General features: G+C 40.7%; 1 protein-coding gene across 2 annotated transcripts in view; it reads right to left on the bottom strand.

Moving 5' to 3' along the window:
* Positions 1-15,145, bottom strand: part of SND1 (staphylococcal nuclease and tudor domain containing 1) — a 602,204-nt gene that overhangs the window by 235,940 nt on the left and 351,119 nt on the right. For both annotated transcript variants that reach the window (XM_044279946.1, XM_044279947.1), the window contains exon 16: positions 6,715-6,824. In XM_044279946.1, coding sequence (XP_044135881.1) covers positions 6,715-6,824 — 110 coding nt within the window. The remainder of the gene's footprint in view (positions 1-6,714; positions 6,825-15,145) is intronic.

Here is a 15,145-nt window from a genome sequence, read left to right as displayed (position 1 = left end):
GGGAGGAGCCAAAGTTATGAAGAGGCCGGCGCCTCCACAAAACTTCGGAGGAACTACCGCCAGCGCAGGAGTTTATTATGACCTGTGTCTAAAATGCTGGTCTTAATAAATGTTCCCCATTATGTGCTGTTTTTTTGTGGTTGTTTTTTTTAGCAAACAGGAAGAAATTTTTATTTATTTTTTTCAGTTAAAAAGGTTCATGTGTGTATGGATCCCTAGTAGCTTACTATTCAGACAAAATCTGGGGGACAAATCTAGTTAATTCCAAAAAGACAATTACAGAACAATTTTAAATCTTGTCCAAGAAAGAGCTGTGTATGCTATTACTCTGAACAGAATTCAAAGCAGCTTCAGGAAAGAAAGCGGCTACATGCCAGCATGCAACATGTTACCTAAAGTTAAAAAAAATTAAAGTAAAAAAAATGATGTTTCATTTATTACCAACACCATAAAATTAGCTCCTGCTAATAATCATGGGAACCAAGTCTGCACACAGGAGCTGTAACATCAGTAAGATATATTGTTGCAGGACACAACCATAAAAAAAGCATGCAAGATGAATAACCTTGTGAATGTAAATTCTACACCATAGAGAACCTAATTGAAAGTCATCTGAAAACCAATTATCTGCAATGCTATATCACCAGGCTACAAGGTCAGTCTCCTCTAAAGAACATGGTATGGATGGGGACTCCAAAACCACATCTGATCATGTAACAGTCATGGAAAAATCATAAGCTACAGAAAAACTTCCCCTATGGAGGAAAAGTTGCAGGCAACTTACAATAACAATTTCAACCATTTCTCCCATAGCAAAACATTAAGGTTGCGATTTTAATGCAGATGTTACATAACCAAAAGTCACTTCAAAGCCAAAGCATATGGGTAAGATGCTTTGAATATACACTGACTCAGTAAAATTATATCTGATAATCACTGCAATATTTAATCTAAGAATACACTGTAAGAAATATGGATAGAAGATTGTGTGGATTGTTGGACTATCCACATCAGAGCTACATTACATACAACAAAAACAGGCTTGAATTTGGTGAAGATCATGGAAAGGTCAGATTTGGGAAAAGTTTGCTTACTTTCACAATAGAGTTTTTGTCATGGATCTGCAAAAATGCTTCCGTTACAATAATACAACCGCATGCCTCCGTCTTGAACGGATCCGCTTGTATTATGTCTTCTATAGCCATGACAGATCCGTCATGAACACCACTGAAAATCAGTGGGGGAACCGTGCGTTTGGCTCCGCACCATATGGCGGACAGAAAAACGCTGCAGGAAGCGTTTTGGTTTCCGCCTCCAGAGCGGAATGGTGACTGATCGGAGGCAAACTGATGCATTCTGAGCGGATCCTTTTTCATTTAGAATGCATTAGGGCAAAACTGATCCGTTTTTGGCCGCTCGCGAGAGCCCACGATGGATCTCACAAACGTAAAGCCAAAATGCTAGCGTGTAAGTAGACTTATTGGCTCTGAAATCTGGAACTTTTCCTCGCTCACGCCAGGTCTTAGAAAATTATGGATTAACTTTTAAGCCTGTTTTAGGTGTAGAAAAAGGTCTAAATGTAAAACAGCAAAGGAAGCCATCTTACATTTAGACTGAGTCTCTTAATAACTTTGGTGGATCCACCACCAGAGCAAGGGGTTATTAAGACCAGCGTCTAAAATGCCGTCTTAATAAATAACAGCCACAGTGCTTCACATTACTGACCCATAATAATAGCTGTACATGTGGATTAGCTGTTTATGCGTGTTGACAAATGGTTATTTCAACCAAAAGGAAACCCTTTACTACTGCTTTTAGTTTCAATGCTTTTAAATTCAATCTAACTGTAGCTAAAGCACATAAAAAATGCATTGTGTTAACCTGGCCTGAGGAATATTTCTCAAGGCAGACTTGTCCTTCACCTAGATATCTGTAGACAGAGCACAAATTAATTAGGAAGGTCTGAAAAAGAAACGCTAAAACCAGCAGTGTCAGCCATGAACATGTTGGATACTAGGTGCACTATACAGTAACCAGACAAGGAAGAAGAATCCCGCTTATCTGCACAACTGAAATCAATACCATTGATTCAGAAATGGACGTATTATCTGACCTCAATCTAATCTAGGTTGGATCAATTACATTTAAATGTGATAAATAAAAGAAAGATGACCAAGTGTCGCCACCCCCCTTACGCAATGGAAGGGCGTCTGAAACACTATTGTAATATGAAGGAGCTAGCATTCTGTATGGAAGAACCTGAAAGATAAGCGCTGATTATCTGGGTCTCGGAGGAAACTCTTTTGCTGATGGCAGCAGATTAAATAAATAAAATAAGAAAAATGTTTAGAAGATTCTTTGGCATTAAACAGTCTAGAAAATTAGCTTGTGGCTAATTAGCTTCAGCCTGAAACAGTGCGATTCACCAACGACTCCTCCCACACAACACCTCAGAACCGCGAACGATCCGTCAGATCAGGACATCTGTAAAAGCGGTGTGTGTAACTGCTCACTGGAGAGAAACGGGGATGAGACCGAGGGAAATGAAAGAAGTCAGCCTGCTGGTGACTTAGCAGAAAGAAGAAGAAAATATGAATGAAAAGGAAAACAAAAAAGGAGTCTATCACAAAAATGACTAATTGGCAAGTCCGGGTGCCATTCTCCCCCCCCCCCCACCCCCCTTTTTCTCTGCAATTCACTTTACCAAAGTCTGAACCAATTCATGTGCTCTGTGAACATAAAGTCACTTAATCGGCTCTTGTGATATCAAGATTTAGGTCCTTCAAAGCAACCTTGCAAATACAGAAACAGCACCTAGAACCCTGGACTACTGCCAACGGCTGTTCAAGTCTGCCATTTTCAAAAGTGACCTCTTTATAGGGAAATGGAAAGCATACTTGGGATACAGTCATGGGTAATCTTCATGCAAATCAATTATATCGACACTCTTGTTGCAATACCCATTACAACCATATTCCCTGTGCCATACTTCAACGCGACATACCCAGACCTCAGGAAACACATGCAAAGCAAATCCACCTTAAATATGTCAAACTTACAACAGACATGCTCATAAAATATGAAGATAATTGCAAAAGAAACAAAGAGACATTATCAGCAGCCGAAATACTAAATTATAATATATAAAATATAAAAGGAGTCACACATAGGCTTCGTTCACATCCGTGTTTAAGACTGTTGCTAAAAATGCCCCATTCCCAGACAGATTATAGTGACCTGCTACATAATGATCCTACAATGGAGCAGAACAGAAATATTTAATGCAGATGAGAACATTTCGAAATGGCCCATGTGTAATACAAACAAATATGACAGCCTCAACTTCCCTCGGCAATATCACCCGTTTACATGGTAAAGTTTTCATATAAAGCATGAGCACTTCTGTGCATTAAACATGAAAAACAGAACTAATCTGGTGTGGCTGTGGTAGCTTTATCAACTACAAATATATGTGTATTGTTCTGCTATAGATATAGATCTATCTGTAGTCATGTTGGGAGTTTTGCCAAAAAGCAAGAACAGATCTCAGGAGATCGGTTTAGATTTCATTTTTTTTTATTTATCTTCTGCAGAGTCTAGACCTGTTTTAGACAATTAAAAAAACACTGGCCTAATATACAGCTGTGTATACAGCCATCACAATGTCTGGTTGACCATCACTGGTCAAAGGCACCCTTCACAGAGGTCATTTCATTTTGCTAGGGCTACTTTCACATTAGCGTTTTTGTGTATCCATCATGGCTCTGCAAAAACGCTTCCATTACAATAATACAACTGCATGCATCCGTTATGAACGGATCCGGTTGTATTATGTCTTCTATAGCCATGACGGATCCACCTTAAACACCATGGGGGACGCATCCATTTTCTATTGTGTCACAATGGATCAGTCTTGCTCCGCACCACAACGCAGACAGAAAAAAGCTGCTTGCGGAACGGAATGCATTTTGGTGCATTCCGTTTCATTTAGTTTTGTCCCCATTGACAATGAATGGGGAAGAATTAAGCATTTTGATCCGCTATTGAGATCCTATTACGGATCTCAATAGCGGAATTGAAAATGCTAGTGTGAAAGTAGCCTTAAAAGGGAACCTGTCACCAGGATTTTGTGTATAGAGCTGATGTCATGGGTTGCTAGATGGCCGCTAGCACATCCGCAATATCCAGTCCCCATAGCTGTGTGCGCTTTTATTGTGAAAAAAAATAATCTCCGGGACAGGACTAATCGCAGGTTAATTTACATATGTATCAAATCTTTTTTTTTTTTTTTTTTTACACAATAAAAGCACACAGAGCTATGGGGACTGGGTATTGCTGATGTCCTCAGCTCTATACCCCAAATCCCGGTGACAGGTTCCCTTTAAATGCACAAAACGCAAAGACAAAAACACTATTGAAAAAAAAAAAACGCTGTTGTAAATAATTCATTAAAGACATTCCAGTAACCTCTGCAAACACAAAAAAGCCTGATAATAAAGTCACGGATCCGTGCTGCCTAATTAGGCCAGTATAATACAGGTGAACCAACATAGGAAAACTGTGTTGTTCACACCACAGTTACTGGCTAGGCTGCGTTTCCTGATCCCTGGTGCAGATCTTATTATAAGCCCCTTCTACAAAGAATACGGGGCCATTTACAGTGATCTCTCAAGATACGATGGCCTCAGGATACAATATTTTCAACATACAATGGTCTTTTCTAACCCATCGTAAGTTGAAAATAGACTCAACATACACTGCCCCAGACCCAACCAATTCAGGCCACTTCTCTGGTAAAACAGATGGATTAGTTGCTAGTTAGCAGCCATTCCTGACTGTTATATGCAAGGACTTGTTTTATTAATTAGTCTTAGTTATCTGCTTATTTGTCTTAAAGAGGACCTTTCACTAGAATAAAAAAAATCTAAACTAACTATACAGACATGGAGAGTGGCACCCAGGGATCTCCCTGCGCTTCCTGTTATACCTGGGCGCCGCTCCGTTCTCCCGTTATAGCCTCCGGTATCTTCATAGTTAGGCTCCACCCAGTGGAACCTGCCGGCGTCTCATTCTCCCAGGCTGGAACGCTGGCCAATCGCAGCTCTCCGCTCATAGCCTGGGAGGCTTTTTCTTTAAATCTTCAGTTTCTTTTTATCGTGGGGCTTTGGAACTGATTACTCAACTTACAATGGTTTCAACATACAATGGTCGTCTTGGAACCAATTAATATTGTAACTTGAGGGACCACTGTAGTGAACTATGGCAAGACACATAAGAATGTTTAATATACTCACAAATTCCCAAATTAATATCACAAAGATAAAATGCTACATCCAGCTGAGATCCGCCTGACCTAGGTTACGCATAAAGCTTTTTCAAGCCCTTGAGAAAGCTTCACGCGATACTTGTGACTTGTGGTAATTCACTTTAAGGCCTGTATCCTCTTTGTAGAACGGACTTATAACAAGATCTGCACCAGGGATCAGGAAACAAAGCCTAGCAAACAAGTGTACTATCTTGGATCATTTCGGATTCTTGACTTTATTAGAGATTGAAGGAGACCTGCTTCTATACATTGAAGGACTAGACCCACAGGTTTTTTTTTCTTGTTTTATTACAAAAATGCCTAAGAAAAGGTTAAAATACCCCCCAAAAAGACTGAAACCAGCTTAAAGTGGACCTTTCATGTTTTTTTTATTTTTATTCTAGATAAATACCTTTACTTGCAGGGTACCCCTCCGATGCTACCACGCTGCCTGTTTTTTTTTTTTAAATATCGCTCCAGTATGTTAATAATGAGCATCGGCACAGGGAGGAGACGACGTCAGGGTTTCTCAATGGGCGTCTCCCTGGCTGTGCCGCCATCCAATCACAGCTGAAAGCGTCACTGCCAGCGAGACGGGAAGATTTTTTTTTTTCTCCCTGGTTGTGATGTTCACCGCTGTGATTGGACCTCAGCACAGCCAGGGAGACACCTATTGAGAAACCCTAGCGTCCCCTTCTTACTGTACCGACACCCAGTATTAACATACTGAGCGGGAAAACTGCAGGGGGGCACAGCAGTGCGTAGGAGCATTATTTAAAATAAATAAATACAAATAAACAGGCAGGGTGGCATCATCAGCGGGGTACCCCCGCAAGAAAAGGTATTTATGTAGAATAAATAAAAAAAAAACACGAAAAGGTCCTCTTTAACTGTCTTAAGCTAGTTCTGCACTGTTCAGCCTGGGAAACACACTGGGGCAACTGTTTGCCCATTGCAACAAATCAGATTCCACCTTTCATTATTCAGAGCTCATTTAGAAAATAAAAGGTTATTTCTTACTGGTTGCTATGGACAACTAAGCCAGTTTTCCTGTACACCAGTTTACATAATGATTACGAAGCAAGTTCCTGCTGTATTGTAGGTCTACTGTACTTGTGTAATGCTGTGAGTGCAGTAAAAAAGACTTGTGGTTAGGCAGGAACTCAAAGAACCAAAAATTATGTGTGTGGTTGAACCAGCAGTAGTAAAAAGCAGACAGCTCCTTTAAGAACCTGATAAAAGTTCTTTGTAGAAAAGTTGGCTTAACATCAAATATTAACTTGTCTACATGGTTTCTTTTTAGGAATCAAAATATATTGCTATCTATAGCTTCACAAGTGCTAGAAAACGTACAGAACATTAAGACACGTAACAAACACACATTTGCATGTTACTGGTCAGTATCTTACCTCTCTCTGCAGTACTAGCTCCTTAGTATGCATCATGGCTTCCTCACTAAAAGGCTCCCCTTCCTGAACCACACCAGGAATATTCCTAGCGCCTCTTGGACATTCAATACCTAAAAGGATTTAATCAAACACACTGGTTTAAGTCTATAATAAGAGCATCAAAGAAATGCTGATTTAGAAATAAAATGAGGTTTTGAAGTTGACACATTAAAGGGGTTGCGACATGAAAAATTCAACATTTTTAAAACAGCTGGATATAAATACTTAGTGAATTTTACATAATGCAGTTACATATCAAATCAACCTCTGATTTATTCATAAAATGGATCTGAATAGTGCCACCTGCTGTCCGTTCTTTCCTTAGTTCTCCACCCACTTCAGACACATCCAGAGATAGACACACATGGTTAGTTGCATCCTTAAAGAGGACCTTTCATCGCTCCTGCCATGTTTCAAAAGTTACACGAGATCCCCATGTAACAATAATTCTGGAGCATCTATTCTTATGTTGAACCATTCCTTTATTATTTCTACTAGAAGTTATGAATACATTGCTTGCAGTCTGCAGTAAGGGTACAGAGGGTGGTAACCAGTTGGGCGGGTGTACCTGCACAGTCTGAAAATGGTAGAGTCAGTCTGTGCAGGTACAACCCCCAACTTGTTACCTCCCCTCTGTATCCTTACTGCAGACTGCTAACAATTCATTCATAACTTCTAGTGCAAGTAATAGAGGAATGGCACAACATAGAGCCATAAGAATAGATGTTCCAGAACCGGAATGACATGGGGAATGCATGTAGCTTTTAAAACAATCAGTAAAGAGAGGTGAAAGGTCCAGATCATACAGGAAGAGAGCTGCAGCTGAAAAGACACTTCCCATTGGTTGTGATTGAGAGAGCTGCAATAGAAAAGACACGCTCCCTGAGTTGCTAGCCTGAAGATGATCTAGCAGAGCAATGAATGTGAGCTCTGAATCCATGTGAGGTGCAGGGCTGGTTCTTGCTCGGTTAGAAAGACATTATCACACATTATATATAATATGCGATTTTTTTTTTCTTCCATTGGGACAATACCTTGACAATTTGACTTACAATAGGCCTCAGGACCAAAAAACTATTTACAGACTTGTATTGAACATATATTTTAAAATAGAATGTCCCTCTTGAGAGCAGAGCCAGTTCTAACTCTGGATCACACATTTGTTTTACCCATCTATACATATCAAAAGCAAATCAACCGCTTTGAACACAAGTCAGGAAAGTAGACTGAAATGGTTTCCTTGGACCCAGAAGGTAGAGATGAGTATATTGTTGTATTTAATTGCAGAAACTGTGCCATACCAGTCCACAAGTTGTATGCGGCATTTCAGCTGAGCCCTGCTTCACCTCAATGTGGCTACAATACCAGACAATCCATGGACAGATTCGGTGCGGTTTCAGGAAGAAAGCAAACCTGTCTCACTTTATTGCTGCTCATTTGTCTCCGTGTATTTGTGGTATACACAGCAGCCGGATATCCATAGTTACAAGAAAGCTTTTTTTATTATTCTTCTTCTTCAGGCACAACGTGGCAAAAGAGAACTTCCAATATAACTACAATTTGACAGCGGCAGAATGAGATTAGGTACTCACCTGAAGATGGGATGCTGCACACAGAACTGCATGTTTTGTTCTGCCTTGTCTTATTACATAGTTTAGCAATTTAGCAGATTTCTACAGTTATGGTGTGATAGACATATACTCATCTGGCATCACTAGTATGCTATGATATTTTCATCATCTTTCACAGAATACCAGAAAAGCTCTAAAGGGCCGTTCACTAGGATATTTTTTTTTCCTGTGGAATTTCGGTGCAGACAGCCGAGCCTAAACCTCGTCAAAATACTGCCAGCAGTGGTGTCCTTTCTGCCTCCCATTCATTTCAATGGGAGGCAGTGCTGAAGATTGGACACTCCGAATGGACATCTCCCTTCTCAGCAGGGCCACAGTTATAAGTCACTGCTCCGTGATCCTCAGCGCTGCAGCCCACTGAAATTAACGGGAGGCAGAAACTGGTAAGAAATCACACGGCCGCCCGCAAAATTTCAGCACGGGTGTCCATGCCAAACGATGTTGCGTGAACATATGGTCACATGGGGGTGCAAACACTGAATTTACCACTGCAGATTTGCATGCGACGAATACAGTGTTTTACGGCACCAGAAAAAGAATTAAAGAATAAAATTTATAGCTGATGGTAGCTGCACAGCATATCTATTTATGCTATGGATTTCACCTTTTGTCATACATTTGGGTGAAAGTGAAAATAGCAGAAAAAGTCACAGTGGAAATTCTGCTGTGGATAATCTGCCTAAAGGGTACAGCCACAAAGGGTGCAGATTCCACTGTAGATCTTCTCCTCTGAAATCTGCAGCATACGAGATACTGTGGATTGCAATTTACCCTGCAAAATTATTATTATTTTTTTACACAGTATATGGAAAAGAGGTCTTAACATGTCACCCACTTTGCTGATAAGGTAAACCACTATGGATTCACTGCATGCATATCCGTGGTAGCAAATCCATTGCATGCAAGTCCCATGGGCATATTCATATGTAAACAGCACTCATGGGAGGAGGCGAATGAAATGAATCCGCTGACGAAAAGACACACAAAAGACAGTAATGCAGGCAATGTCTAATGAACCACAAAGTATCAATGAAGCCACCGACCTGCATCAGGTCACCTTGTCAAATATCAATCTCACATAATGAAGGCAGCACAAAAATACCTTGGCATTTTGTGTCAGCATCTCCGAGTGCCTGCTCTCATATATGTTCACACACACACATTCCAAAAGAGTAAAATTCTAGTTGTGCAGCATCGCATACATGGAAACCAGCAGTCTGCCTGTACACACCAAGCTCATCACCTCAATGACCGTCTCTCTGGACAATTTTCTTTTGAGCAATAGACCAAGATCTTTAATATTAGATTACGTCAACGTAGGTGCTTGTATTTTCATTTGCAATTGCTACTTTATAGCCATTAGCAATCGATTAATTCTATCCTATAGGATGTTGGAACATTATTAATTCATATTTTATATATTTTTATAAGAGCACATGAAATGGATGTCATTGATTTATGTTTTAGCCTTTGGAGAATATGACAGATAATTTAAAGGTCAGGGAGGGGATGAGAACAAGGCATCTGTTCGCCGAGTACAGTACAAGCAGAAATTCTGTTGCAACAATGTAAATTCAATATATTACTGCAAACAAAAACAGCATTTTTATTAGCGCGCTCTAAGAGGGTGGATAACCCTGTACGGCTAGTGATGAGGAAAGCTGTAATAAAACTGCATTATGGCGCTACAGTTTTCCAGATGCTACTGAAAAGGCTACATAAAAGACCAAATTACTCCCATTACTAAATGCTCACTTGCCAGATTTTGCTTTGTTGTCATAAATAAAACCTTTGCGTGATCGCTAATATTTTAATGCATTTACTGTAGATATTTCCTTCAAAAGCCTCAGCGATCTTACTGTGCATTGTACTGAATGTCTATGTCTGGTCATCTGATGCACCGAATATTTAACCAGTCGCCATTTATTCACTTTAAAGATGCATTCACACAAAGATTTTATTCTGACCTGTTAGAAAGTGCTGCAAACTGTAATGAAGGTCATTTTCTTACCAGCAAGGCTACTTTCACACTCGTGTTTTGTGGGGATCCATCATGGACGGATCCGTTCAGATAATACAACAGTCTGCATCTTTTCAGAACGGATCTGTTTATATTATCGTTAACATAGCCAAGACGGATCAGTCTTGAACACCATTGAAAGTCAATGGAGGACGGATCTGTTTTCTATTGTGCCAGATTGTATCAGTGAAAATGGATCTGTTTGGCTCAGTTTCATCAGACGGACACCAGAACACTGCAAGCAGTGTTTTGTTCTCTGTCTGCAAAGCGGAATAGAGATGCTTTCTGAGCGGATCCTTTTCCATTCAGAATGCATTAGAATGCAAACTGATCCGTTTTGGACCGCTTATGAGAGCCCTGAACAGGTCTCACAAACGTAAAGCCAAACACCAGTGTGAAAGTAGACTAACTGTATTTGTGAGTTATCCCCTCCATTATGATCCTCAGCTGTGTCATGTGACCAAGACATTCTCCAAATAACAGTTTCTCTGTATTTCTATGGGAGCCTCAATGTCCATCTCATAGGAATGAGGAGAAGTAACTGACTTCCTGTCCTGTGTCAGTTGGAGATCAGAGGGTTGGTCACATGACCCCGCTGAGGCTCAGAAGGGAGGGGATAACTCACAAACACAGTCACTGGTAAGAAGATTACTTTCACTACAATTTACATCATGTACCTTTCTAACAGGTCAGAGAATATTTTTTATTGGAGTGCTTCATTATGGGAACCCTTAAAAGGGACATGTTAGCTATCCAGAAATCTGCAGTATATTTTAAAATCTTTGGATTTCCCATAAAACATTTCTAGAGCATCTTAGAACTCTGCATGGGGCCATTCCTTTTATATTACTTCTGAAAATCAATGGATAAGTGGACAACTAGGTGTTACCATGCCATTAGTCAAAGGCAGAACACCTATAGAAAAAGAGAATAGTGACAACCCAAATGTCCATTTATTCATACATTTCCAAGTGGAAAACCAGAGGAATGGCGCAATTCTAAGAAAACATTTTTCCTGTATTATTTCATGTAAAATACATATTAAAACAAGCATGCCTGCTCTTCCTGAGGCTTGCTCTACTAAGTGGGCTTCTTATTAAGTGGAGTTAAAAAAACAAGGAGTTTAAGAAAAGGAGTTTGGAAACTAAGGTTGGATATAATTTCCTTGTGTGTTGTTGGCTTAATTTTACATAGCCCTTTAACTACAGCAGACAGGGTCTAAATCTAAATCATATATACTGTTTTACTTTTTTACTGTTGTAATCCCCATTTAGTATGAGTTGCACAATTTACAATGCAGTCCAGTGCACATCTTGCATGATGTATGCAGTCCTGGAACTGCAGTTCCAGGGTGCATATCTTTGTTCTAGATGTGAGCAAATAATCTGTTTGGAATCGCAAATCGAGTCTCTAAACGGGCAAGTTGCAACACTGAGAGGCATTTATAATTTGCAAAAGAGTTTGCTTCTCACCGAGCAAGCACTCTTTGGGGTAGATGAGGGGAGGGTGACAGAGAGGAGGCTGAGGAAAGTGAGGTAGCTAGCTGGGTAACAGTTAGAAAGCGGGGTAGAGGGAAGAGTGCCAGGGAGGCTAGCCCTGATCTGACACACCCCAACAAGTTTGCACGTTTGGCAGATGAGGGGGATGTCAGTCCGGGGACGGCACTGCTGCAGCCGGACACTTCCTCTGCCAGTCAGGGGAATGTCAGCTCCAGTAAGCAGGGAACCAGGAGAGCAGGGCAGGCCAGACAGGTGCTGGTAGTAGGAGACTCAATTATTAGGGGAACAGATAGGGAAATCTGTCACAAAGACCGTGATCTCCGAACAGTGTGCTGTCTTCCTGGCGCTAGAGTTCGACACATCGCGGATCGGGTTGACAGATTACTGGGAGGGGCTGGAGAAGATCCAGCGGTCATGGTCCATATCGGAACCAATGACAAAGTTAGAGGTAGGTGGAGAGTCCTTAAAAATGATTTCAGGGATTTAGGTCAAAAGCTGAGGGCAAGGACCTCAAAAGGTAGTATTTTCCGAAATACTGCCTGTACCACGAGCCACACAAGAAAGGCAACGGGAGATTAGGGAGATTAACAAGTGGCTCAAGAACTGGTGTAGGAAGGAGGGGTTTGGGTTCCTGGAGAACTGGGCCGATTTTTCTATCGGCTACAGGCTCTATCGTAGGGACGGGCTGCACCTCAAAGGGGAAGGGGCAGCTGTGCTGGGGAGAAAGATGGCTAGAAGGTTGGAGGAGTGTTTAAACTAGGGACTGGGGGGAGGAGGGTAATTACGTTATAGGACGGGAAGATAGCGCAGATAGAGACCGGGGCAAGGTAATGGGACTGGGGGAGGAATGGAAGGAGGGACTAGAACAGTTCAGAAGGAAAGGTGTAGGGTAAAAAATATACATAAACCTCTCAAATGTATGTATACTAATGCCAGAAGCCTGACTAATAAAACTGGTGAACTGGAATTAGTGATGTGTGAGGAGAACTATGACATAGTGGGAATAACCGAGACATGGCTGGATGATAGCTATGACTGGGCGGTTAATGTACAAGGTTACAGTCTGTTTAGAAAGGATCGTCAAAACCGGAGAGGGGGAGGGGTCTGCCTTTATGTAAAGTCCGGTCTAAAGCCCACACTCCGAAGATATAAGTGAGGGACATGAACATGTGGAGTCAGTGTGGGTAGAGATACATGGAGCTAAAAACAACAATAAATTACTAATAGGAGTTTACTATAAACCACCTAATATACCAGAGTCCACAGAAAATCTATTACTAAACGAGATAGACGAGGCGGCAAATCATAATGAGGTGGTTATTATGGGGGACTTCAACTACCCAGATATAGACTGGGAAACTGAAACTTGTATATCTCATAAAGGAAACAGGTTCTTGGCAATAACCAAAGACAATTACCTCTCCCAACTGGTTCAGGACCCGACTAGAGGGACGGCCATACTGGACTTAGTATTAACCAATAGGCCTGACAGAACAACAGACGTGCAGGTTGGTGGACACCTGGGAAATAGTGACCACAAAGTAATAACCTTCCAATTATCATTCAAAAGAGCGTTTCTACAGGGAGGAACAAAAATGCCAAACTTCAAAAAAGCTAAATTTAGCCAACTAAGAGAGGCCATAGGCCAAACTAACTGGGACAAAGTCCTCAAAAATAAAAATACAGCCACAAAATGGGATATCTTTAAAAACATCCTAAAATCTCATTGTGAGAGGTACATACCGTATGGTAATTAAAGGTTAAGGAACAAAAAGAAACCAATGTGGATAAATAGAACTGTAACGAAAGCAATAAATGACAAAAAGAAAGCATATCATTCACTGAAACAGGAGGGGAGCACGGAAGCACTGAAAAACTATAAAGGAAAAAAATAGAACATGTAAAAAGCAAATAAAAGCGGCCAAACTAGAGACCGAGAGATTAATTGCCAAAGAGAGTAAAACTAACCCTAAAATGTTCTTCAATTATATAAATGTTAAAAAGTATAAATCTGAAGGTGTCGGCCCTTTAAAGAGTAATGAGGGGGAAGTCGCAGAGAGCGATGAGAAGAAAGCAAAGCTGTTAAATATTTTTTTTCTCCAATGTATTCACTGAGGAAAATAAATTGTCAGATGACATGCAGAATGCAAAAATAAATTCCCCATTAAAAGTGTCCTGTCTGACCCAGGAAGAAGTACATCAGCGACTTAAAAAGATTAAAATAGACAAATCGCCAGGACCGGATGGCATACACCCCCGTATCCTAAAGGAATTAAGTAATGTCATAGCCAGACCCTTATTTCTGATATTTGCAGACTCTATACTGACAGGGAATGTCCCACAGGATTGGCGCATGGCATATGTGGTGCCAATATTCAAAAAGGGGCCAAAAACAGAGCCTGGAAACTATAGGCCGGTAAGTTTAACATCTGTTGTGGGTAAACTGTTTGAAGGTTTTCTGATAGATGCTATATTAGAGCATCTCAACAGAAATAAGCAAATAACGCCATATCAGCATGGCTTCGTGAGGGATCGGTCATGTCAGACTAATTTAACCAGTTTCTATGAGGAGGTAAGTTCTAGACTTCACAGCGGCGAATCAATGGATGTCGTATATCTGGACTTCTCCAAAGCATTTGACACTGTACCACATAAAAGGTTAGTATATAAAATGAGAATGCTCGGACTGGGAGAAAACATCTGTATGTGGGTAAGTAACTGGCTCATTGATAGAAAACAGAGGGTGGTTATTAACGGTACACACTCAGATTGGGTCACTGTCACTAGTGGGGTACCTCAGGGGTCAGTATTGGGCCCTATTCTCTTCAATATATTTATTAATGATCTTGTAGAAGGCTTGCATAGTAAAGTATCAATTTTCACAGATGACACTAAACTGTGTAAAGTAATTTACACTGATGAGGACAGTATACTACTACAGAGGGATCTGGATAGATTGGAGGCTTGGGCAGATAAGTGGCAGATGGGGTTTAACACTGATAAATGTAAAGTTATGCACATGGGAAGGATAAAATGCAAGTCACCCGTACATACTAAATGGTAAAACACTCGGTAACACCGACATGGAAAAGGATCTAGGAATTTTAATAAACAGCAAACTAAGCTGCAAAAACCAGTGTCAGGCAGCTGCTGCCAAGGCCAACAAGATAATGGGTTGCATCAGAAGGGGCATAGATTCCCGTGATAAGAACATAGTCCTACCACTTTACAAATCGCTAGTC

The sequence above is a fragment of the Bufo gargarizans genome, chromosome 2 (genome assembly GCF_014858855.1).
Source record: "Bufo gargarizans isolate SCDJY-AF-19 chromosome 2, ASM1485885v1, whole genome shotgun sequence".
Lineage (NCBI taxonomy): Eukaryota > Metazoa > Chordata > Amphibia > Anura > Bufonidae > Bufo > Bufo gargarizans.
This window is presented reverse-complemented; position numbering and strand designations above follow the sequence as displayed.